This window comes from Sturnira hondurensis, unplaced genomic scaffold (genome assembly GCF_014824575.4).
Source record: "Sturnira hondurensis isolate 20B ecotype Veracruz unplaced genomic scaffold, ASM1482457v3 Scaffold0020374, whole genome shotgun sequence".
NCBI classification, from domain to species: domain Eukaryota; kingdom Metazoa; phylum Chordata; class Mammalia; order Chiroptera; family Phyllostomidae; genus Sturnira; species Sturnira hondurensis.
The window spans coordinates 323,956-349,626 of NW_028093005.1; the positions used below are offsets into that span (position 1 = coordinate 323,956).

Sequence of the window (25,671 nt, forward strand, 5' to 3'; positions counted from 1 at the left end):
CAGCCCCATGAAGAGAGGACGGGGATTTGTAAGCGCTCCCTTCAGTCTGCGGAGGCACTGGGGACCCCAGAGTGCAGAGCAACTACCAGTAACCAAGGTCTGCAGGAAAATGTCTCAACAGTACAAAGAAAACTGTCCCAGCATCTGAAACAGTCAAAGATGGAACATGTAGCTCTGGGAAGTAACCATCTGTTTTGTTGTGTTGTTTTTGTTTTTTTCACAGCTGAGAGGAGGACAGGTTGATTGGAGGGAGAGGGGTCAGAGACAGAGCTGCCGTGGAGAGCCATCTGAGAGGTGACACACTCCTGGAATAAGACGGTAGAAGCTGGGATGGAAAGGAGGGGCAGACACCAGAGGTGGTAAGGCCGTGCTTGCCAGCACAGCAAAAAGGAGAGAAAACCCAAGAATGAGTCCTAAGTTTCCAGCCTGGATGACCAATGAGGGAAACCACAGGTGGAAGATCAGAGGGTGGAAGAGTTCAGTCTGGGACATGGTGAGAGGTGCTTTGGATAAGGAGGTAGAGATGTTGAAATGTCAGTTGGATATAGTGTTCCAGAACCCTGGAGAGACACCGAAGAGTCGTCGGAGTCATTTAACAGGGGTTCTTAAGCTGAGGGCCAGGGACAGTGTCAGAGGCCCGAATGCACACATGGACATGTGCACTTTGATCTTCTAGGGAGAAGGATCTGCAGTTTTCCTTAGGTCCTTGTCCATGCCCACAGCAAGGTCAGAGATCACAGAAACGTTTGGACACTGAAGATTAGGTGGTTTTTTATACTTTTGAGAAAAGAAGAGGCTGCTTGCTGTGTACACTAGGGGGCGGTGTCGTGCCGGCCGAGTGTGCAGCATCTCCAGTCCACAAGGAATTGGCTGAGAGGGTGGCTCTTGGCTGTAATTAATTCCCTGCTGGAAACTGCTGTGCCTGCTTGTTAGGCTGGATTCCAAAGTACTTAAAAGTCTTCAATTGGATCCTTAGCGACTGAGATGGGCAGCACTAAGCCATCCATGTCTGAAATGAGAGTCCTGCAAATGTCTATATGAAAACCTACCAGGACTTAGGGAACAGTGTCTTCCCCATGGACATCAACTCCAGCCACTGGCCATGGGCACCGCGCTGCACACAGAGCACTGATAGCCAGGAGAGCATTTTAAGACCAGCACGTGCCCAGACCAAACTCCTGATCTCTTCCTCCCCACCCAGCCCTCCCAAATCACTCTTCCAAAGGCTTCCCCAGTTCAGTTCTTAGCATCAACGTCATTCTAGAATTCAGCGTGGTCCGACAGAACTTTCGCAGTTGTAGAAACAGTCCACAGCTGCGTCGTTTAATATCACTAGCGTTACATGGGTCCCGAGCACTTGAAATGTGCGTAGCACAACCGAGGGACTGAAATTTCCATTGTATTTAATCAACTTTCATTTAAATTGGACGGCACAGTTCTAGGTGCTCAGGCTGAAACCTTGAAGACATCTTAGAGCCCTGTGTTTCCCTCCCTCCCCACATGCAATCTCTCATCAAGTCCTGTGGGCTCCGACTTCAGAACGCAGCCACCTCCATTGCTACCACTCTGGCCCCAGTCACCATCACTTCTCCCCTGAGGGGTTACAAGAGCTCCTTCTATCTCCCTGCTTCCACCTTTGCTCCTACAGTCTGTTCTCCACACCACAGCAAGAATGGTCCTGTTAAAAGTGAAAGATCACGGCATTCCTCTGGCTTCCCAGCTCACTGTAAAAGCCCTGCGCAGGGCCCACGCAGGGCCCATGTGGCCCCATGTTACCTTTCCCCCTACACACACACTGCCTCTTCCTCCTCGTTCTGCTGCAACCACACGGGGTCAGGCCCACTCTCCCCACCTCCAGGCACTGCCATCTCAGGGTACCTGCAGTCACTTCTCCTTCAGGTGCCCACAGAGCTCATTCCGTGACCTCCTCCTGCGTGTACCAAGGTGTCTCCTCTGCAGGCCCTTTCCTGACCACTGTTTAAAACTACCACCCCCTCTCCTCCCTGCACTCCCTCCCATTTTCCCCGCCTTATTTTCTGTCATAGTACATCCCAACAACATAATGTTTAGTTATTCATTATCTTCTCCCCCTAAAAGCAGCAGGAGGGCAGGGCTTTTTGTCTGCATTGTTCACTGATGCATCTCCAGCACCCAGAGTGCTTGGCACAGAGGCGACGTGCCATAAATATCAAATGAGTTAACCAGTAAGGTGAGTCAGGGAAGAGGTTACCTCTAACTGAGGTGGTCCTAGGAGAGACACTGGGCTATGAAAGTAGCATTGCCTTGGATATCAAGAGACCTGGGTTCAAGTCCACCAGTTACCACTGTGACCCATGCAGGCTCTCAGCTACTGAGTCTGTTCCCTAATCTATAGAATATGGGAAAGCAGATCTGTGTGTTGCCTCCCTCATGGGATGGCTGAGGAAGCAATGAGATAATAAATGCAAAAGCCCTTCGTGAGCCAGGAGGGGCAGGGGAAGGCAGTGCGCAGCTGCTCCTGATCAGGGGTTTGCCCAGGTAAGCCTTCAGGAGGAAGTTAGCTGCAGAAACTGTGATGACGGGATCCAACTCACTCAGAGGTGGCGGTGGCCAGCTGTAACTCAGCAACACAAAACAGCTTATTCCGGCAGGCCTTCTCATAGGGCAGCTGTAACGACACAGAAAGGGGCAGGATCAGCCCAGGGACCCCGCCATCCCCGGGCAGCCTTGCCTCGAGATCTGCTCCTTGGGACAAGCCTCTCCCTCCTTCTGACTCTCAAGAAGTGCAGTTACAGGGAGGTGAAGGCTGACAGGCTGCAGTTGTGTCCACTTGGCCAAGAGAGCTGTGACCGTGACATTCCTTGATCTCTCAGAGGTAGGAGGAACAGTCAGGTGACAGGTGACCGTAGGGGGTGTGTCTGCCCCTACAGCACAGGTATACTATGAATGAGGTCTCTGGCCAAGGTAAAAAATGGAGTGACCTTCAAGGCGTGGTGGGAATGCCTGTCACAGCATCACTCACAACTCACTGCTTTGAAATTTGGAGGAGGAAAACCTATATGAAGCAAAGCTCCCTCAGTCCTTTCAAGTGGAGGGAGGAAGAGCAGGGGCATGGGTGGAGGGTACTTAACCAGATATGGTCAAGGCCAGGCCTGCAAGGTCTTCTGACCCCATGGCTAGCCTTCTCTGTAGGTTAAATAGTCCCCTTGCAATCTTGCCCACACTGCAACCAACTAATTCAGAAAGTCACATTGGGGCCAAAGGCCCAGTTCAGGTTGAAAACTTAAATCTTCTGAAGAATCTGGGTTTATTTTTTATTTTAAAGGAAACACAGCCAGCTCCTTAACTGGGAAATCTCTGCCTTTATCTCCCCAGCAGCCAGCGACTGGATCAGCAGCTGTACGCAAGGACTCGGTCCAGGGCCTGGAGCGGGGATGGCAGCCCAGAGCTAGAAAGCAAACCTCTGCTTCCTGGAGGAGGAGGATGCAGTTTGAAGACGTCCGAGCTTGACACTCTGACTTGGTCAACAGTTTCAAGCAGGGTTTTTAGGTTTTTGGTTTTTGGTTTATTTTAGTTTTGTTTTTCATATAGCCAAGTAGCCTGCTCTCTTTTACCCAATCCCAGAAAGAGAGCAGGGTGAAACTACCTTAAGCTCCCAGCTAGAACTCATTCTTTGGAAATGTCTATGTGCCTGAACTAATACCAAATCACTTCTCCTCATCCATTATCCATGAAATAAAAAATTTCTTTGCCAAGCCATCAAAATAATCATGATCCAGGTAAGCATCATGAATGGATGTTACACAAGACACACACATAATCTGAAAGCCCCTCCCTGTGAGGTGCTCACACATCACAAAGGGAAACAGCACTGGCAACCGGACGATGCAGTGCAGCCCCGACTGGATACACGGAGGGACACAGCGTCACCGCCACGACAGTCTCGCCCAAATGCATCATCTGGGTCTAAGCACGAGGAGACATCAGATAAGTGAAAGTTGCGAAGCACTCTACAAAATACCTGGCCTGCCCTTCAACGATGTGAGAGCCATGAGACTCAGAAAGGCTGAGAGCCGGGCCCTCGTCCAAGGGGACTGCACGCGAGTGATGGCGAAGCGCAGTCGAGGAACCTGGGCCAGAGCAACAGTTCCCTTTCACTGTACAGAACGTTACTAGGACCACTGAGGAAACTGGCCTAGAGTAATTAATAGTATTTTTTCATTTCCTGAGTTTGATCATTGCACTGAGATTGTATATGAGAATGTCCTTGTTTTTTAGGAATATATACTGAATATTACAAAGTGATAGGCATAAAATGTATAACTTACTCTCAAATGGTTCAGAAATATGCATGTGTGTATATGTGTGTAATATGCATGTATACATGTGTATGTGCTGTCTCTGTACATAGTGAGAGAGAATGATGATGAAGCAAGTGATAAAGTGTGAAAATGTTAACATTTGGGAAATCTGGATAAAGAATGCATGGGGATTTTTGGACTATTTCTATAACTTTATAGCATGCTAAGTATTTCAAAGTAAAGTTTTTCTCTCGTTCTTCCCTTCCCCTCTTTCTGAAAATAAATAAATAAAATATTTTTAAAAAATAAAAATAAATAAGATAAAGTATCTTGCCTACAAAATTTAAGTGAACACCTTTGTCCCCGAGGAACCCGGTTCCCCCTCTTCCTGGGCAGATGGGCAGTGGAAACGTCACCCTGATCGGGTTGCCCTCTGGTTTCTATTCGCTACCTGTGACTGATACACTGGCTGTTGACCAAAACTGGAGCTAGAATCTGATATGATTTAATTAATATACAGCATTTGGGTAAAAATATTGGACAGTTGGGGCTGTCCTGTGGTTACTCGGAAACATGTTACTTGAAGTTTTTTTGCCAGCATAAACTACTTTTGGCTATTTGGTTTTAATTTTGGAGACTCAGTTCATTCCAACTGACTGTAAATATTACTCTTTAATGCTCACATTGTCACTTCTTTGAACCTGTTGACTTATCTATACCCCATAAGACTCTCTAAATGTAGGCAGAGAGAATATTCTAGGGGCGGGGGCCTGGATACAAGCAAAATCACCTTAGGTATCACAGAATCGGCAAGTATGACTGTTTGTTTTCCCCCTCTGATTCCCCTTTTCTATGAGAAAAGTTTCTTGGAACGCTACTCACCCATTAGGGTGCAAGTTTGGTGGGCCAGACGTTCGGCCCGAAGGCCCTGGCAGGACCTGGGTAGACAGGGGCGCCTAAGGGCAGCCTCCCTGCAGGGCAGATCGGCTCCTGTCGAGTTCCTACATGGGACCCCCCACACTGTCATCAGAGACTCTTGCCAAGTCAGGCAGTGTATTCATACCCTTCATGAGACATGCTGCAAGCATTTCTGTGAACATAAAGGAGCCAGCCTTGGGCGGCAGTTTGGAGACATGGCTACCCACCAGTGAGGCCCGTTTATGCAGCCAGGGGCCCAGATGCAGTCTGAGGACACTCCCAATTCTAGCAATCTTTGAAGCGGGGGGAGCAGGTGCTTTGGGGGGAAGGCTCCCAGGAGGGTCTGGTCCTAGCTGTGGGTAGAGTCACCTGGAAGATGGCGGAGGTCTTGCTGTAGAGGTCCAGGATAGGGTGGGGGTGGTGGCTCCAGGCCCCGGGGGTCTGGAGTTGGTAGCTGACATAGATGCTGACGTTGGAGAAGTGGTCCTCTTCAGAAAGCTGCAGCATCACCAAAGACGCAGAGTTGGAGTTGGAGATGGGGAGAAGGTGACAGAGAGAATGCTTTTAACTGTGAGGTTATCACAATAAGAAATAAGCAATGAAAGTGGTGAGCCACAAGTCCGAGCCTCTTCCACATAAGTCAGCCTGAAGGGAAACTTTAACTTAACCAAGCTGCCAAGAGCACGGAAAAAACCTCCCTTGATCTGCTATGACCTCGGATCTCATAACTCCTCGTGATTGCCACCCAAATCACAGAGGGACTCTGTGACTTGAGTTAAAACTGACTGGACTTGATTCAGAAACGCAAATGCAAGCCACAGCAGGGGAGGCTCGTGGTCACATCTATGTTCACAAAGAAAGATCTTTCTTGGAGCAGCATGGAGGACATATGAGAGAGGGAAAAAACAAAACAAGGAGATCACCCGGGATGACGTCTCTCATTCTCTCTGAGTGAGCCCTTCTGCCGTGGTGGAAGCTTTGCGAGCATGAGGAGGTGAGCGTGCCTCTCGGTGGAAAAGGTGGTTGTGCTTTTACGTAAGGAAGCCATAGAAACTCACTAGAAACTCTTCCCTAATCCAGTTAATAATTGGAACAGATATGGGAACAGATGTGTGGTCAGAAGCATAGTTTGTGAGGTCAGTGGAATAAATGGCCTTTTTAGATGCGAAGTTCCAGGCCCTGTCAGGCTCTGAGCTCTGACCAGCAGTTTCTCACGCCTCCGCGCACCTTTGTCAGGAGTGACCTTTGTGAATGGTAACTTTTGTCTTTCTGTTTCTACTTTCCCTCATTCAGTTTTCCTGACATTGATTCAAAGGACCCTCAGCCCCACTGTTGTCGCCAGGCCAGGTGAGATGACACAGGGATGGGGAGAAACAGCAACTAGAACAGTTCTCTTTTTGCTCAGGTGCCAGGAGGCTCGGTGACGCAGTTAGTGTTCAATCCCAGTAGGTTTCTTTAGTTTGTATTTCTGGTGTAATTAACTCCGTCTCCCATACCATTATGGGGTTCTTTTTTTCATTATTCTATTTTTTCCATTACCATTTAGTCCCCTGGTTCTTGACCTGTTATTATTTTAATTGTCTAGTTTGTATGGACAGTTATCCTTCACTGCACACCCCTCAGTTCTTTTCTCAACAACACAGGCCCCTCTGGACCCTCTAAGCCCCTCACTTACCTCTCCCTCTGTGGGAATGAGCCTGAGGTCCTCGCAGAGACTGGACCCACCACTCCACTTCCAAAGGAAGCTCTGACAAGTTCTGTGGTCCGGAAACTGTAGCCTCTTCCACTGCTTCATCATATCCACGTCCAACGTGAAATTCAGAGACATCTCTCCGAGGCCTGGGAGTGAAGGCCAGACCCTCCCGATGAGGCAAGCCCTGGACACAGGTCCCCCAGCCTGCCTGAGGCTCCTTGGGAGCCCCTCCTAAGGAGCCCTGTCCACACACAGGTGCTTCCCTGGGGCTGCACTTCTGCGTGTGTTCACGTCAACAGCACTTGTCTCATGGGCTCCTGGCACTTGCCCGGGGTCCCTCAGTGCTCCACTCAGTGCTCCAGCCCCAACCCCCGAGCAACACGTTCCCAGGGCTGAGTGAGCCTTCCCTCGGACAGGGAGGACTCGGGGTTGGGGGGAGGCTGGGGTCAGTGAGAGAAGGAGGAGGAGGGGAAATAGAGAAGGAAGCCACGGAGTAAAACCCAAGGAGAGCAGAGCTGGCAGCACCTTGTAGGTGGCCCAGCCGACTCCTCGCTGCACAGAACAGAAACTGGGGCCCGGAAAGTATGAGACACCTGCCTGGCATCACACAGCCACTCGGCAGCAGCCGATCAGGCCCTGCGTCCTGAATCTTCCAGCCTGTACAGCTGGAACTGGCAGGCCTGTCCTCCTTGACCCCCACATTTGACAATGGCCTCTGTCTGCAGTGAAGCCACCCTGCCTGGGAGAGTGCTTTCTTATTTGTGGGAACCAGAATAGCATCTCAAGGACTGTTACTAAGCTGTTAAGCCTTGGGGACTGTTTCTGACAGATTACTCTAGGGGGAAGCTCTTGGGGTGCCAGTAAGTCCCAGGACTGGGAAAGCTAGGCCCACTCTCTGTCTTCTGGAAACAGACCTGTCTCCCAAGCAGTGCCAGGTAAGAGGATGGGAAGGGAGGCCAGGCCTCCAGGTGTTCAGTCCCACCTGGGCCAGGGAGACACAGTGAGGAGGGGAGGCAAGAAGACGTAAATCAGGGAGAAAGGGGACGGGCACTTCCCAGGAGCCCCTATGCTTGCCNTAAGTCCCAGGACTGGGAAAGCTAGGCCCACTCTCTGTCTTCTGGAAACAGACCTGTCTCCCAAGCAGTGCCAGGTAAGAGGATAGGAAGGGAGGCCAGGCCTCCAGGTGTTCAGTCCCACCTGGGCCAGGGAGACACAGTGAGGAGGGGAGGCAAGAAGACGTAAATCAGGGAGAAAGGGGACGGGCACTTCCCAGGAGCCCCTATGCTTGCCCGCACGCACACAGTAGATGGACATGGAGAAACTCAATCCTTCAAACCTGAAGACGGGCTCCAACGCCCCTCTTCCCAACAAGGTCAGATACACCCTTCAGAGTGTGGACTTAGCAGTCGATCACCCTTTACCGGGGCAGTTCACACTCAACAGAAGCTAATGTCAAAGGAGCTAAACTCCAAAGAGAGGGGTTTCAAACACCAGGACCTCCTAGCTCACGTACCTGACCCCACCCCCATCCTCTCTGCCTGCCCCGCCCTCCCCCAAGCCACAAGGAATAAGCCAACCCTGGGCAGGGCAGCTCAGCCACCTGTTACCTACCTGACTTGGCAGCTGTGGTCACAGAACTGATTTCAAAACATAAACACACATTCACATTGCTGTTGAAGCCAATGGGCAGCACCTTGGGGATGAACGTCATAGACACCTTCAGGTGAACCACAGGTCTGGAGCTAAATAAGACAGCAAAGAGGACCGTGAGAAGCGATCGAACCAGTGCTTGGCTCACTCATTCATTCAGTGAATATTTATGGAACATCTCCAATGGGCACCTGCTCTTCTGAGTCTTCAGGATACAGTAGGGAATGAGGTAAGTCCCTGCTCTAGTGGAAAAATAGACAATAAGCAAATAAACAAGAACAAACAGTTAGGTACAGGTAATTCGATGATGTAAATAAAACAGGATAAGGTCATAGAGATTGGGGTTTCTTCGGTTGGGTAGTCAGGGATGGCCTCGCTGACATGGAGACAGTTGAGATCTGTTTACAAGAGAGAGTCAGCTACGTGGAGATGTAGGGAAACTGCACTGCGGGCAGTAGGCACAGCTGGTGCAAAGGGCCTGTGGTAGGAATGAGCCTGGTTTGAGAATCATAAAGGTCAGCATGACAGGAGCACAGTTAATAGTAACAGGAGATGGACAGTAGTAACAGGAAGGGTAGGCAGGGCCAGGCCATGGAGAGCTTTGTGGGCCGTGGAAGGAATCTGGGTTTTACTCTCAGTGGGAACCACTGAGGGGCTTCAGCAGCAGAGTGAATGTGGAGACCAGAGCCCAGGGAGTGGAGCCTGGAAGATGCCAGGGCCATGATCCAGGTGACAGGGGCCAGTGTCTTGTATGGAGAGGCATCTGGAGGTAGAGCCAACAAAAAAGGTGTGTTGATGGGGTAGCAGTGGAAGGAAAGAATAATCAAGGATGACCCCTGGGTTTTTGTCCTGAACAAATGGTGTCATTTGCTGAGATAGGAAGCTTAGGCGGCAGAGGGTGGGGTGGGGTGGGGGTGGGGTCCAGGTGGGGGAAAACGAAGGGCAGGTGAAAATAAGAGGTCCACTTTTAGACATGTTGACTTTGAGATGCCTGGGAGCAACAGCAAACAGGGAAATGAGTTGACAGCCGAGTCCGGGACTCAGTGGAGAGCGCAGGGCAGGTAGGCGCCCTGTCGGCTTATTTACAGCCGTGGTACTTGGCAATTCACACAGACTGTGCACAGGAGCTCCGGGGTTAGTGATAACGGTAACGGCAGCCCTCACAGGCACTATGCTAAACAGTGTAGATTCTCTCAATTAATCCTTGTAACTCTGTGAGATGGGCACTGTGGTCATCCCCATTTACAGATGAGAAAACCGGAACGTGGGGTTCAATAACCTGCCCAAGCACACCACCTTAAGCGAGAGCTGAGCCTCAAGTCCAGAGGGGCAGACTCCAGGGCCAGTGCCCCGAACCACCTACTCTCTCTGGACAGTGCCTGCTGTCTTCATGAGGTCACTTAGGGCAGCACAAGTGGGTGGGGCTGGGACCTGGGACCGCAGAAGGCAGGCAAGACCCCTACCGGAGCACAACCGCCCGACCAAGCGTGCCCACGGTGATGTCATCAAGGCCATCACCACTGAAATCTAAGCCACCATCCACAGACATGCCGAAGTAGTGGAGTCCTGGGGCCACCGCTGAGGCTCGGATGCGCTGTGGAGGGAGAAACACCAGGCATGGGGGAGGGAAAGGGGGGTCCCTTTACTTTTATTCAAATAAGCAAGTCAGCAGGACCCCCACCCCTCAATGGGAGCCCTCAATTAGAGACCAGGGAGAGCAGGGCAAGGCCTCCTGGGGAAAGTGGCGTCTGAATGGAGCCGTGAAGGGCAGGTGGGACCTGACGGGGCTGATGAGAAAGCAGGGGTGGGCAGAGCAGAGGGGTCTAAAGAAACTGGGGCCGGGAGTAGGAACAGGAGGGGAGCTGGGTGTAAGGAGGCTTGGTGTGGGGCTGGGGGTCAGGTGTGTCCAATCAGACACAGGGTGGAAGATGGGCAGGAGGCAGGCGGGGCAGGGGGCGTCGGGGATGGAGGGAGGGGCTCTTTCGGGAGAGCCAGAATGTTAGGACGGACATGGGGGCTGACAGGCTGTGCTGAGTGTCGGGTGTCTGGGATTATCCTGGGTTTCTGGTGGGGTGGGTGGGTCCCAGGGGAGCGGCAGGTCTGGGGGTGACGAGAGGGCACTTTCTGTTGGGCAACATCAGAGGGAGATGCTTCAGAGCCACTCGGTGATGTGCTCAGGATGCAGCGGGACAGACGGGACTGGAGCTTAGGTGAGAAGCTGGTTAGAGGCGGCATAAGATCGCAAGAGAAGTTGGCAACAGAGCCCTGGGGTATGAGGAGAGTTAAGGCGTGGAGGGATGATGGGAGGCACGGGAGCCAGGGAGGGGACAGGAGGAGAAGAAAGAGGATCTGAGGCAGGTCCACAGTCGTGTGTGCCAGAGAAGGGAGCACCAGGTCGGAGAATCAGACAGATGTTGCCACAGGCTCTTGCCCAACCTGGGACCTCCCACTGCCTGAGTGACTTCTGCCCTTCACTGGGTGCTTTCAATGCTGTGGGACTGTCTGGCACTTAGACCTAGAACTGACTCGGGGCTCAGGCCAGCACATCTGGTGGGACAGGGAGGGAGTGGTCCTTACCCCCAAACAGAAGCAGGAGAGAGCCCTGCAGGTTACCTGTGAGTAGTTGGTAGAGAGGCCATCCCGGTGCCCATTGTAAATGTACACGCTGCCGAAGCTGATGTCATCACCTGCCCCTAAACCCTCCAAGGGGGCCCCAATGGCCACATCTGCGAGTTTATCCTGATTGATATCCCTCAATGTTGCCATGGCAAAGCCGAATCGGGCATCAGCGAACCCAGGATGCCCATGCAGTGTGTGTGCCAAGGAGAAAGAACCATCCTGTAAAACAAACAGGCAGCTCAACCCTCAAGACAGGGATGCAGGGGGCCCACCCTTGGCCCCTCCTGGAGGCGTGCTCACTGGACTTGTAATTTGTATTCTGTGGCAGGGAGTCTGAGGCTCAGAAGGGGCAAGAGGCCTTCCCAAGGTTACACAGTGAGCGAGTGGCAAAGCTCTGGACCAGAGCCTGCATCCTCTGCCCCTGTGGTTAGGGGCACCAGACTGGCAACTGGAGGCCTGGGTTCTAGTCTTGTCTCTACCACACACTTACTGTGTAAACCTGGACACACCTGAACATCTCTGAGCCTCAGCCTCCTCACCTGTAAAGTGTGTCAGCTACCTCCCGTAGTTACTGGAGAACCAGGTGAGATAATACACAAAACCTGCTTTGTCAACTGTGCTGCTGCTCTCTGGGGTGCCATCACCACCAATGTGAGATGATGAGATGGGGAAAATGAGAAAGAGAGACAGAGGGAGGGGAGCTGCTTCCCACCTGGCCGCCATCCCCCCCAAGGACTTCCCCGTCACTGCCTTCCGGCACAAGGCAGGGCCAGGGTGAGTCTGGCCTCCGTCACCTCTGCCCAGGCTGAGTAGCCACAGCCTCAGCAAGCGTGGAGACTCTCCCACCTGCTCATTCAGACGATACACGTAGACTCTGCCTTCCTGTCCATGAACGTGGTAAAATGGAGCAGCCACCAGCAAGAAGTCCGTGGTTCCATCCATGTCGATGTCCACGGGACACAGCTCAGAGCCAAAATAGGACCCCATCTGCAGCCCAGGAAGCACTCAGCTCACAGGCACGTGGGGGAGGCCCCCTCCTGCACCCCCTCATCAAGGCTAGCCCCCTGCCCCTGCTCTTCCTGGACCCCCAAATTTGGGGCATTCCAGATCAGCCTGTTCACCAGAGTAACACAGGAGACCAGGACAGCAGCCCACCCCCACAGCAGGGAAGCGCTGGCACAACCAGACATGCGGAGCCAGGGCAGAGGCTCCAGCTCTGCGGGGCTGGGTCCCCAGTTTGCTGTGTGCCCTGGAGCCTGCACCGCCCCTCAGGCCTCCAATCCCCCACCTGCAGAAGCAGAGGGGTCTGCAGTCCTTCCCCAGCAGGTACCTGCTCTCCGTCCAGCACTGGCATGAAGTTGGTCTCTCTGCCCTCCTTCTGGAGCTCAAACACGGCCCCCCGATGCTTGTGCCGTGGAGCCCCCGCCACGTAGGACAGGCCACAGGCCTTATGCAGCACCGCCACTGAGTAACCTAAGGCGGGGGTGCTGTGGTTGTGACCTGAGGCTTGGGGCTCCCACCAGGCCACACCGCTGCCCCTTCACCACCTTCCCAGCCAGGCCTTGGAAGTGGCCTGGGCAGGAGGACAAAATAGGAGACTGTCCTACTCATCTTTTTAAAAACTGGCATCAAGGAGCTCTCTCACCTACTCAACTACCGCTGGTCACACACGTGCCTTACCACACTGATGTGATGTACATGCATCGTCACGTATACTGCTTTGCTCAAAATACACTCATTCGCACAGCCAGGATGTAAGGATTGAGGTGAAGGGTCTCCTACCACTATCATAAATGGTGAGACCCCACGTTTCCTAGGTAGCCATCCAGGGCCACTCCATGAATCAAGAACTGAGCAGCCCTGTCCCCTCCCAGAAGGCCCTAATTTTCACCTCCAGGTCCCTAACCAGGGCCTTGAAGGGCCCACCTTTTAGCACATGTGACCAATCTGGCCCATTCCCACTAGGAAGCCTAGGGCATGCAGCCTAGGGCAAAACCTCATTGTCTCTGCCTAGACCCCACCCTCCCCCAGGTGCCCTGCTCACCCAGGTAGCTGTGCTTTCCAGTCTTGGTGTCCGCCACTGTCTGGTTCAGGAAGTGGCCCCTGCGGCTGTGCATGTTATAGAGCAACACTCCCCCGGACCAGTCAAAGGCCCCTACGGCCCCCAGCAGCACCTGCCCCTGCAGGGGACAAGGGCGAGGCCATCTGAGCTGGAGGAACCCAGGGCCAGTCACTGTGGCCTCAGATCTACCAGCCAGCACAGCAAACCTTGTGCTGCGGGGGGAAGGGGGTGTTCTGTGGCTCCATGCCCACCCGGTCAGCGATGCAGGAGGAAGGTGGGATGGCAAACACTGGGTTCCTGACAGAGGAGCTGTCCCAGGGCCCAGAGTGAAGTGTTAAAATAAGTGTGATTGAGAAGACAGAGATTTTCCCCTTTTTCGCAGGATGCCCAGCCTGGGTCTGGCCCACAGGGCCCACCTGGGTTGAGTGACAGTGCCAACAGTGCTTCTGCCATGCACGGGGGGGCCGTGTCCTCAAAGTGCCTGCATCTCAGCCCTCCTGTGGGAACAGCGCCCCTATGGGCAGAAGCAGGCAACTTGGCAAGCTGGTCCAGGCCAAAGCCTGTTACTACTGTTTTAAGAACTGCTCAGTCTGAGAGCACATAGAACAAGACCTCCCATAATATGGTCACGCTTATGGTCTTTCTTTTGTCTACCTCAGAAGTCCAGATTAGGGTGAGCATGAAGCAATCTCCACTATCCTAACGTGGCTCCTTCAGAGACATCCCCATAGGAGGGCAGAGCCCTGCACTGTACAAGGGTCTATCAGTCCCTGGGATTTGCTGGTGCTTCTCCTCTATGGCAACAATGCCTGGTGCTGCGATGGCCATGTACCTTGTCCAGGATCTGGGCGCTGAACCCGATTTGTGCCAGCTGGTAGTGAAGGGCTTCTCCGACCATGCCTGGAAGGCAAGAAGCCCAATGAGACACTGCTGTGGACAAGGTAAAGGAGAAACCAAGCCAGAGAAGGCCCAGCCCGGCCTCGCTCCCAGACAGAACCAGGTTCGATGTGATGGGATGAGCACCAGGCTGAGGGTAGACGTGGGTCCTGCTTTTGCAGCTCCTGGAAGAGGGATTGGGGAGTTCCCTCCCCCTTTCCAGGGCCTCGGTTTCCTCATCTGTGAGCTGCTGGAGGCTCACAATGACCTTTCCTTCTCCAGCACCTGATCTATTCATCAGAGCTCCCTGGAGATTCGGTGAAGTGCAGAGGGCTGGGCATATTGTTAGCTTTTTAGAGACGGAACAGCTGAGGCTCAACGAGGTGACTGACGGGAGTTGCCCAGAGTGCCCCAAAGAGGTAGGCCAAGGGTGGGGCCGGAGGGAAGGACTGGGGCCTCCTGCTGAAGGCCAAGGGGGCAGCCACAGGGTGGCAGAGGCCCCTGGAGCTCTCACCTTCCATGGGAACGATGCTTTGCTGCAGTTGGTTCACCAGCCCCCCCAGTGCCGTGTAGTTGGTCACCTTGAAGGCATGGGTCTCACTGGGGTCTGAGGCGATCAGCCTCAGTTCTTTCTCAGCCTTCGGCTTCTTAAATGCCTCTCCCACCTTCATAGAGGTTCAAATCAATGAGTCAGCACTGTGAGGGCTGACTGCTTCCTAAGCCCCGAGCTCTCCAGGCCCAGGGAGAGGGCTGAGCCCCGTCCCCTGGCCTTCAGGGCCTCCATCACCTGCCCTCTACTTTCCCTGCTCCCTGTTCTCCTCCAAACACACACTGTGGGCTCCAGTTTCTTACATTTCCTGAACACACCAGGCACACGAGTTTCCTCTGCCTGCAGAACCCTTCCCTCCTCCTCCATTCCGTCCTCCAAAACTCAGCTCAGCGCCATCTCTTCCAGGCCCATCCTTCCCCCTGCCCCGATGTCCTTCCTGTGGGCTCCCAGAGTGACCACTGTCCTCCCCATCACTGCCGGCATGTGAGCCACAACCACACTTGGAAATGAGCCTTCTGCAGGAAGACCCAGCTGGCAGTGGGAGTGATGCCCAGGACATGGGGCCTGGGAGAAAAGGAGTCGATGAGTGTTTGTGAACAGAACAGGGTTTGGGTAAGCCGCTTACAGAAGCCCCGACCAGGAACCCTGGCTCCTCCCCACCCCGGGCTGCACAGGGTCAGGAGGTGCCTGTGCCCTGCTGCTGGCTCTTACCCCAATGGCAAAGCGCTCAACACCTTGCATCTTTGGTGAATTGATGACAGTTGTGAGGTCGAGGGGGTCCTCGAGTATTTCCCCGTCGGTGAGCACCACCATGATCTTGGATACCGTTTCTCTGGAGCCGTGTGTTGGTGTGAAGATGTTGTCTCTAAGTAAGGGAAAGTGAGGGTGAGGGTGGCCCTGTGGCACACAGCAGGGTGGGGGTGAGGCAGCCTGCTTCCAAGAGAAAAGTGCTGGACAGAACAAGGAATAAACGTGTGTGGGAGTAATAATGACATTAATAGCAGTGGCTGATATTTACCAAGCACTTGTGTGCCAGGCACTATCATAAGCACTGTGCATATTTTAACCCGTTTAATCCTCACAAAATCCTCTAAGGCAAGTGCTGTTATTATGCTCATTTTAAAAGCAAGGAACCTAAAGGAGAGGTCTCCAGGTACAAATTGGAGCTGTGATGTAGACCCAGGCAGCCCGGCCCCTGAGCCTGGCCCCGAATGCGCTGCTGCTCACAAGAGGAGTCTTCAGAAGAATTTCTGGAGGACTGTCCTGGGGTGTCACTCATCAGCCAAGGCTGCATAGAAAGACCTCACATTCCCCTCTCGGCCAGTTCCTCTTCACAGTTCTGTCCAGACACCTCTCGGGGCATGATGCCTCCAAATCTCTGGGCAAGGATGCCAGCCAGCCCCCAGGAGCACTCAGGTGGTTCCCACTGCCCTCACACTCACAGGACATGCTGCATGGCAGAGGCTGTCTTGGTGACATTGCCCACTTGAGTGATGTTCTGGACTCTGCTGAGGGAAGCCATCACATCCTGGCTGTACTGAAGGTCAAACTCGGTCTGGATCACTCTTCCATACTGCACCAGGGCAAAGCTGCACTGCAGGGAGGGCGCAGGAGGGAGGTTAGCAGAGCCACCATGCCCAAGGCCCTTGAGTAGCTCCCCTTGGAAGTGGTGGAAGAATCCACCCCTTCATCCTCGTTTAATGCAGGAGAAGATGCCAAGGCGCAGGGAAATCTCTGAGCAAGTGGGAGTGGAGGGCGTTGTGACAGTAATGCCCCAGCAAACCACAGGCCTCTTCTCCCTGAACCCGTGAGCTTGCATAGCCCCTCTCCCTTTCGTATTGACCATGTGGCTTTCTTTGCCCATTGGGATATCAACAAATGAGATATAATCAGACACATGAAAAGCACTTGTGTGCATTAGGTCTTGCCTTCTTGGAATGTTGCAGCCATGAAAATGTTGGGCTGACCTGCTGGAGATATACGGCCAGCCAAGTGAGGCCATCTCAGGCCATCCAGTCCCAGTCAAGCCACCAGATACCTGCAGCAGCAGGAAAACACTGCAGGCAAGACCATCAGAAGAACCACCCAGCTGAGTCCAGCTCAAAGAGCTGACCCACAGAATGTGAAGAGCTCAGTGGTGGTTGCGTTGAGGTGGTTTGTTCACAGCAACAGACAGCAACAGACTGTGTGAGCCTAGCTCCTGGGGAAGCGTACCTCGAAGCACTTCTCATACACACTCTCCATCATGTTAGAGATAAAGTCTTTGGCTTTCTGGAAGTCTGGGGCTTCGATGCTTCCTGAGCCATCCAGGACGATGGCGATTTCTGTGCCTGGGCCAAGACAGGGAGCAGCTGGTCAGGAGTGGGTATGGAATTTGGGGCAGGAGTGAGGGTGGTGTGTCCTGCTCTGTAGGGCACCCACCCCGTTCAAGCCCCAAGGGCTCGGTTCAGGTAAGAAGTCAGCGAAGCTCCCAAGAGTGAAGCCCTTGTCTCAGAGGCAGAGGAAGAGCCAGAACCTGCTCAGGCTCTGACTGTGTGAGTCACTCCCATCACTCCCACTCTCTGGGCCTCAGTTTGCCCATCTGTAAGATGGAGAGAGCAGAGCTGGGACTGGTGAGGCCTGTGGAAGCCAGCCACTGTTCCCCGTCTCACAGACCTAGGCACCTCGCACCCTGGATGTCACCAGCTTAGGTGTCAGCTCTGAGAGCCTCTGGGAGCAACCCAGGTCTGCCTCTTCTCACCAGCTTCTGCATCCTCCTCCTCCTCTTCCTCCTCCTTTGTCCTCAGAGCCCGGCGCCACCTGGCTGCACTCTCTGTGCTGCCTTTTTGGTTCCTGTAGCAGTCTCCAGCATCCACATGTGCCTTGGGATCCAGGAGGTTTTCTTTAAAAAATACACACGGAAGAGCTCAGAGTCAGATAGCCTCCCTTCTCACCTCAAGGGAAACCGGCACTTAGCCCATAGGGGACCTCGGCCTGCCTTGCCCTCCCTGGGCCTCTGTGTCCCTCTGCCTCTGCTGTGGGCTGGCACCTATTCTTGGAGACCTCTTCAGAGCTGTCCAAGGCCAGTGAGTATCCAGTCCTTACCAACATTGTTGAAAGAGACCTGGGTCTTGGGACTGAGGTCGGGGGCCAGCAAGCTGCAGGTGCCTGTGAGTTCTGAGCTGAGGCTGTGGGGCTGCCGGGCCACCTTCTGAATACAGACCTGGGGAAGAAGGAGAGAAAGGGAGAGGGGAAGTCTGGATCCCCCCCAGCCTAGGCCCCCTTGTCACAGCTACACAGAACTAAGTGCCTCAACCAGGCAGGGGATGCCAGAACAGCTAGCTCACCCTTCACCAGGGGTAGGAGTTGGTGCCAGGGTCAGAGCCGAGGTTAGCCCCTGGGTCAGTGTGCTGGGTCACATGGAGTACCCTGTCAGAGCCGAGGTCAGCCCTGGTGTTGGCACCAGGGAGACAGCTGGGCTTGCCCCTGAGAATAGCACGCCAGTGAGGACTGGTATGAATACCAGTTTGCCACAGGGGTCAGCTCCAGCCTCCCGGAGGCCCTGCAGCCCCCGTCCCATGCACACTCACCAAAACACCGTCATTGTTCCGGACCACAGTCATTCCCCGGTGCCGCCCCTTTGGGATGGGAACATGCTCTGAAACAGTTAAGCATCGGTAAGGTGGGTGGGATGCAGGGAGGCAGCCCTGTACCAAGGCCAGAGAGAGCCCAGGGCCTGTGATGTCTGCTCTGTGCTGGCTTGTGACAAGTGGTGACGGGGACCTAGGAATAACTGAGGCCTGGTACTTCTCCTCTGGGGACTCCCAGTCTGCTGGAGCAGGTGGGTAAGGGGGAACTAGGTGGTGGGTGTGCGCAGAGCAGGAGGGCTGTGCAAGATGCTGAGGGACTAGCTCTATGGACTGATGAATTCTCTAGTCTCAAGGGACCTGCCTCTGGGTAATCTTACTGCCCCACGACGCCAGGGGCAGACACGGTAACTCCTTCCTCTCTCTCACCAACGTGGCCTCAAGAGACTAGAGACACGGTCTCGTTTTTGAGCCACTAGATCACCCCGTCACCCTGTAGGACTGTGTGCCCTCCGGAGGCTGTTCAACACAGTGCCCCTTACAGAGACCAGGCTCTGCCCTGCAGAGCTGCGGGGTCATCAGCAAATGTGTGCCTTGAGCTAGACTGGGTGGGGTGGGTAGTGTTTGGTTAATAAGTGAATTTGGTTCCTTCATTTGTTCAAACAGCTTTTATGGAGCACCTAATACATGCCAGGTCCCATGCTGGACATTAGGCTGGCCACAGTTAAATTGGGAAGGTAGGGCTGGACTCCACTGAGCTGTGACAAGTTGGAATAGGCGAGGTTTGGGGACGAGGGGAAGTTGGGTTTGCGTCTGCGGTGCCGCCAGCACTATTTGTGTGACCTTAGTCACACTGGCAACCAAAGGCTGTCTCTGAACTGGAGGTTCCTCTCCTGTCCAACACTATGGTTTTGAGGATTAAGAGTGAATGAAGAAGCACTTAGCATGGTGAGCACTCAATACATGTTAGGAGTCGTTCTGGTGTTAGGGCTGGGTCAGGAAAGGTGGGCTGGGGGTTGGGCACTGGGGGAGAAGGTGGGCTGCGGGAGATAGTGGAGTCTGCGGGGGCGGGGGGGACTGGGCTACATGGGGCAGGGGTTGCAGTGGGCTGGGCTGGATGAGCCGGACTCCCGGAAGAGGTCCTGGGAGCATTCCCTGCAGCTGGGTCTGACTTACCCACAGGTTGGCAAAGGATCGCCCCCTGGCTGAGGGCATCCTGGCTGAGGGAGCACCGGTACAGGGGTCCTGCAGTCCTGTTGGCTCTGTGGCTGGTGACCAGGAGCCTGAGAGGGAGGGTAGACCGCAAAGTTGAGCTGGCTGCTGAGCCCCTTCTCCCTGCCCGCTCAGGCACTGTCTTCTCATTCCAGGCCCTCAGGCCCGAAGGCTCCCTGGCTGGAAAACTGGGAGAAGGCAAAGACTGGGGAAAGGCAGGCAGACCCAGCACCATGCAGAGCATTGCTCGGCCTGTGCTTTTGCACAGCTCCAGGCGGGAAAGGGTTCAGTGCAGCCCCTCTCTGTCCTCTCGCCCACCCTGACATAGATGGGGCAATGCTGGCGGTAAACAGAGATTCTGCTCTTTGGTGGCAGTAGGGGGAACCCAGAAGCCACCTACAGCATAGTCGCTTATACTGGGGGCAGTGCTGGCTTCCCAGTGGCTGCCATGGAGAGAGGCTGTCCCAGCTGGTGTCAGTGACACTGTTCCCTGAGAAGAGCATGCTGGTGCTCTCCCAAGTCAGTGGGAAGTGGAGGTCTGGGGTGGTCCCCTCAGTCCTACTGAGGCAGCCTCAGGAGGTGTGATGCCCAACAGTAACCCCTCACCCCTGCCCCCTCCCACCCGAGGTCACTAACCAAGAGAGGCCTGGGCTGCCTGAGACTGGAGTGAGCTCCCCACCCTAGGGTTGTGAGGAAGGGGTGCTAGGAAAGGCGCCCTGAGGCTGGGCTTGGTAATGGTGAACCAAGTCCAAGGTCTTCATGCTGAGGGTGGAGGGAAGCCATGGGGACTTTATAAAAGGGAAGCACATAATTAGTCTATGGTTTTGAAAGGTTGTAACGAGGCTCTAGGGGGTGGGGGGCAGGAAAGAGGTGCTGTCTCTACACTGTGTGCGCCCCGCCAGCTTGACCCGCTGCACGCTGATCTCCACCCCACACCACCAGTGGTCCCCACGTTGCTGGGCCCAGTGGACACCTTCCCGTGCTCATCCCCCGCAGGCTGTCCGCAGCCCTGGTCGTCAGTGACCCCCCCCTCCTCAGAACCCTTTCTTCCCGATGGCCTCCTCCCCTCTCCTGACTCCTCCTCAGACCCCTGCCCCTGCCAGCTTCCAAAGGAAGTGCTGAGGGCTGGTCCGTTTCCTTCACCAGCGCTCTCTCCCCAGGGACCCCCGCAGCCCCATGGCTCCGGCCCACCTCGACATGCCGAGATTCCCGCCTTCACAGCTGTGGCCCTGGCATCCCTCCTCCAGGGGCCAGACTAGCCTGGCAGTAGAATGTCCCCCCGCTGCACCCCCAGACTTCAGGTCTCCATCTCCAGAACCTGTGACTGTGCTACTTTTCATGGTCAGAGTGACTCCGTGGACTTAGGTTAAGGATCTTGATATGGGGAGATTATCTTGGTTTTTTTTTTAATGTAAATTTTATTTTTTATTTACAGTTTACTTTCAATAGTATTTCTCATTAGTTGCAGGTGTACGGCAGAGAAGTCAGACACTCGTATACTTCACAAAGTGTTTCCCCAGCAGTTCAAATACCCCACCCCACCCCAGGCACCTACATAACTATTACAGCATTAGTGACTGTATGCCCCACGCTGGACCTTACAGCCCTGGGACTGTTTTGTAACCACCAATTTGTGCTTCTTAACCCCTTCACCTTTTTCACCCAGTGTCCCAACCTCCTCCCCTCCGGCAACCGCCTGTCTGCTCTCTGTATCGAGGAGCCTGTCTCTGTGCTGTTTCGTTCATTCATTTTGTTCTGCAGATCCCGCACGTATGTGATGTGGCACGGTGTCCCGGATTACTGAGCTGTCCCACTGTAATCACAAGAGTCTCTGTAAGAGGGAAGCAGGAGGGTCAGGGTCGGAGAAAGAGCTGGAGATGCCGGTTTTGAAGATGAAGGCAGGGACCATGAGCCTAGGAATGCAGATGGCCTCTAGGACCGGAAAATGGTGAGGAAGTGGATTCTCCCCCCGCCCCAAGATAGAACACACAGAGCCCTGCCGATGCTGATTTCAGCTCAGTAAGATCCATTTGGGAGACTTCTGAACTCCAAAACGGAAAGAAAATAAGTTTATACTGTTTTAAGCTAAAGGCATGGTAATTTGTTGCAGCAGCAATAGGAAGCTAACGCAATGACCAACTGCCCATCTCAAACAGAACACGTGGTCTTGACCTCCCAAGCCTGCCCTCTCCGCCTTCCCCCACCCCCAACACATGGCTCCACCAACCACTGCACCCCGCAGCCTGGGGCGTGCTGGCTTCCCCTCTTCACTATGCCCCCCACCAAATCCATCCATAAACCCTGTTGCTTCTTTCCCCAAATTATATCTGGAGGGCATTTCTTCCTCCATTTTCCCACCACCATCTAGGCCACTATTATCTGATCTGGTCTGTGGTAACAGCATCCTGTCATTATTACTTTTTTAGTGAACTCATAATTTGCACCATGTCACTCCGCTGCTTCAGCAGCGTCCCATGCACTTAGACAAAGAATCCATACCCCTTGCTGCATCCACAGGGCCTTCCGCCATCCAGCCCCTTCATGTCGCCGACACTTCCCTTCCCGCTCCTTCCCTCTCCCAACCCCCGCCCCACACCAGCTGGCTCCTGTCCCCGCCCCGCCTCCACTGGCTCTTTCCAGCCTTCACCCCATGCCCGCTGTGCCCTCTGCTAGAATACTGGTCTTCCTCTCCCCAAGGCTGGCTCCTTCTCCCCCTCAGCCTCCTTCAACGGTCACCTCCTCATCGATGTTTTCTCCAACTTCACAGTCCAGTTCCTCGGCTTCAAGTCACCCTGTTCTAGTTCCTTCAGAACCTGCCACGTCTGACAGTGTCCTGCTTACATGCCTACTTGCTTATTTCCTGTCTCCCCCACCAGACCGTAAGTTCCCCCAGGATCTCATCTGTCCCGTTTGCCATGTTGTTCCCAGGGCCTGGCTCAGTAAATATTTGTTCAATGATGACTAAACAATAGCCCAGGCAGCAGGTGAGGGACTCATCTCCGAAGGCTCTGCAGCCGAGCCCCCCAATTAGGTCACTTGTTCAACAACCCTGCCTCCCTCCCTGGCCTCAGCACCTCGGAACCGGGCCCTGTCCCAGCCATGATTTGGTGGGGAGGGTGCAGGCCCGGAGCAGCGTCCGCTCCCTGTCCTCCTCAGGCCCTGGCCCAGGCTGTTTCCTGTGCCCGCAATGCCCTTCCCTTGCTTTGCCTGCTGAGCTGGCATCCCAAACCCCAGCTCCTCAGGGACCCTTCCCAAAAGAAGGAGCTACTTGACCCCTCCAAGCCGTCCAGGTAGCCCTGACTACTGCAACCCAGCCCCACTCCTGGCTTTAGTTCCCACCTAGGCTGTGAGCTCCCAAAACACTACCACAGGCAGCTGTGCAGGCTGCACCCTGCAGAACCCAAGGGTGCCCTTCATATCACAGCCACACGGTGCTGTGGCCAGGGGCCCAGTCTGAGCTGCCTCTGCCGCCCAGCTCTTCATCACCCCGCCAGGCTGGGTGGTCTCTTGATCTCCAGGTCCACTGACTGAGTGACTGATAAACTAAGCAGTAACTGAACCCACCAACAGCTGACAGCCCATCGGATTGAGTCACCCAGTTCTAGCCCGTCTGTGTGTCAGTCCGCCCCCAGATGCCCATTCCACCCCCCCTGGAGCTGCCACACCACGGTGCTGCCAGCCTTGGCTGTTACACTGTAGAGAGAAGCAGTGTGAGGAGTGACAGGGACATGTCACACAGGGAGCCTGAGTCTCTCTGTGGCCTGGTGGCCAGCAGAGCATTTCCTGCCCTATGCAGCAGGCGCATGGTCGCAGGCCCCACCGTTTGTGGCAGGAACCCCCAGAAATACATCTCACCACATCCTCCCATGAGCCCTCCTCCACGTCAGCTGGTGTTCAGAGGCTTTTCATGAGACCGGTGGGGCGCGTCCCCGCGCCGTCGGTGGGCTTGGGGCCTTCTGTTGGGGGTGAGGGCTTCAAACTCCCCTCATCCTCCGTGGCCTTCCAGCTTGAACTTCTGAGGGACAGAGTCTTAATGTCTGTCAGGCCGAGTGCTGGGGGACTGAGCAGGAGACGGTCACAGACATGCCAGACTGAAGCCAGCTTCACGCACGTGTGGAGCAATAAGAACATCCTGCACCGCAGAGTTGGGAAACGGAATGCTGAGCCAACACAAGCCCTGGCCCAGCAACCCTGCTGCTGGGCACATACATGCCTGACAGCGGGAAGGGCACTGGCCCACACCCTGCTCTGCATAAAAGCCCAAGGAAACGGCCCAAACACCCTCATGGCACTCCTCACACTGGAAAACTCTGGCAAGGAGAATGAGCACCTCGCCTCAGGCAAGACCGTGCATGAAAGCCACAGACTACGTGAGCGAGAGAAGCCTACTGTATGCCTCGTTTATAACCAGTTTAAGAACAGGCAAAACCACGGCGTGGAGATGGCAGCTGTGGTGGTGGCTGGCTCTGGGCAGGGCCTGCAGCTTGCACGGCTGGTGCAGCTGGCGATGTCCCGCTCTGGGTCTGGATGCCACCTGCCCAGGGCCCGCTTTGCAAACATTCACTGAGCTGCTCACGGTGCGTGCATCGTTCTGTGCGGCACATGCCAGCGCAGTTTCACCAAACAAAGGAAAACTGCTGACACTGGCCTTTGATTCGAATTCCCGCAGCCAAACTTCCCAACAGCCCTCTCACCGCCCGCTGTTCCCACCCCTGCGTCAAAGCTTCCTGGCTCTCCCCAAACCCTTGCCAACAGGCACTGCTCACCTCCCCTACCTCATTTTTCCCCACACCTAGCTCTGGCCACTGACTTTGTCTCAGTTCCTGGATCTTGCTCGGGCCAGCCTCCAGGCCCAGCTGGACTTCCCGCTTCCATGACTTCTCATATGAGTTCCTAATCCTCTCCCACGTCCCAGGGTCTATGCACATCCCCTGCCTGAAGGACACACCTGCCTCTACATCCCCAAAGAGCCCTGGATGTGCCCACCAGGGCAGTCATCTCTCTTCTTGTCATCTCCTGATTTGCCTGCTTTTCTCATGAGCCTGGGAGCTGCATGAGGGCAGGGACTGCATCCCCTTCACTGTCTTGTCCCCCAAACCTTGCTTGGCACTGAGTAGATGCTCTTAAGTACTTGCTGAGTGAATGAATAAGTGAAAGAATGAATTGGCCCTGCCCTCACCACTTAAATCTGATGGTCACCAGCCTCTTCACTGCAAAAATGGAAAAGCCGCAGCCCAGCAAAGGTCCGTCCAAGCTTGCTGGCTGGCGGCGTCCTGGCCCAAGTCCCAGGGCTGCCTTGGGGGCTGCCAGCGCCCACTCATTGGCCACCAGACAGAGCTCCTGCTCAGCTCAGCTCAGGCAGATGCATAGCTCCGCCAAGCCAGCAACCCTGAGCACCTCACCTGGCTCTGCCCCAAGGCCTGCTGGACCCTGGGCTCTAGCTCAGGTGTGCTGGAGAATATGAAGGCATCCCTTGACCATTGTCCAAAAGCAAAGCAGCAGGGGTGGGGGTGGGGAGGGAAGCAGCGCCTGAGCAGGGCTGGGTCTCAGAGCAGGCCCAGGAAAAGCCCCGTGACCATCATGAACAAAAGCAGAGACGAAGGATTACTCTAGCTTAGAGACTGAGAGACACAACAACCATCCTTGACTGGATCCTGGCTTCAAAAGAGAAGCAGTCCTTAAGGTCATTTTGGTGACAGCAGTGGGGGGAAAACACTAGAGACATGCTTCCACGTCCGCACACCACCACTGCCAGCATCTGGTGCTAACGCATGTTTGACGTGCTTATTGTCTGCCTCCCCTGAGCTCTCGAAGCTCTGTCTGCTTTGCTCATTGTGTGTCCTCAGGACCTGGCTCAGGTGCTCCTGGCTCGGAAGGTGCTCCGAACAAACACTTGCTGAGTGAATGACCACTGTATACATAATGCTACAACTTGCCTTTTTCTCCTTGAAATGTGTTTTTGCGATTGATCTACCTTAATAACCACTGCACTCTTTTCATTCAGTTTCCCTGCCGCCAGGGTTGCAGTGTGTGACTCACAGCTCATTCCTTCCGTTTTCAGAACGATGAGCGTTTCCAGTCTCTCACGATTCCAAGCAGGGCTACCAGAAATGCCTTCACCTGAGAACTTCTCTAGGGCTGGTATCTGGTAGTGGAATCACTGAGTTCTAGGCCGCACATATCTTCAATTTTACCACATATGGCAAAATCGTTCTCCGAGGTGGTTACACCAATTTACGTTCTCG

General features: G+C 54.4%; 1 protein-coding gene across 2 annotated transcripts in view; it reads right to left on the reverse strand.

The window, feature by feature from the left end:
- The window catches only part of ITGAE (integrin subunit alpha E), a 58,482-nt gene that overhangs the window by 16,425 nt on the left and 16,386 nt on the right, over window positions 1–25,671 (reverse strand). For both annotated transcript variants that reach the window (XM_037029560.1, XM_037029559.1), the window contains exons 3-20: window positions 19,391–19,497; window positions 18,218–18,285; window positions 17,733–17,850; window positions 17,389–17,529; window positions 16,863–16,978; window positions 16,091–16,242; window positions 15,360–15,513; window positions 14,613–14,763; window positions 14,055–14,122; window positions 13,205–13,340; window positions 12,491–12,633; window positions 12,007–12,147; window positions 11,155–11,379; window positions 10,005–10,135; window positions 8,503–8,633; window positions 6,874–7,037; window positions 5,568–5,696; window positions 2,574–2,647 (exon numbers count right to left, since the gene is read on the reverse strand). In XM_037029560.1, the coding sequence (XP_036885455.1) occupies window positions 2,574–2,647; window positions 5,568–5,696; window positions 6,874–7,037; window positions 8,503–8,633; window positions 10,005–10,135; window positions 11,155–11,379; window positions 12,007–12,147; window positions 12,491–12,633; window positions 13,205–13,340; window positions 14,055–14,122; window positions 14,613–14,763; window positions 15,360–15,513; window positions 16,091–16,242; window positions 16,863–16,978; window positions 17,389–17,529; window positions 17,733–17,850; window positions 18,218–18,285; window positions 19,391–19,497 (2,349 nt within the window). The remainder of the gene's footprint in view (window positions 1–2,573; window positions 2,648–5,567; window positions 5,697–6,873; window positions 7,038–8,502; window positions 8,634–10,004; window positions 10,136–11,154; window positions 11,380–12,006; window positions 12,148–12,490; window positions 12,634–13,204; window positions 13,341–14,054; window positions 14,123–14,612; window positions 14,764–15,359; window positions 15,514–16,090; window positions 16,243–16,862; window positions 16,979–17,388; window positions 17,530–17,732; window positions 17,851–18,217; window positions 18,286–19,390; window positions 19,498–25,671) is intronic.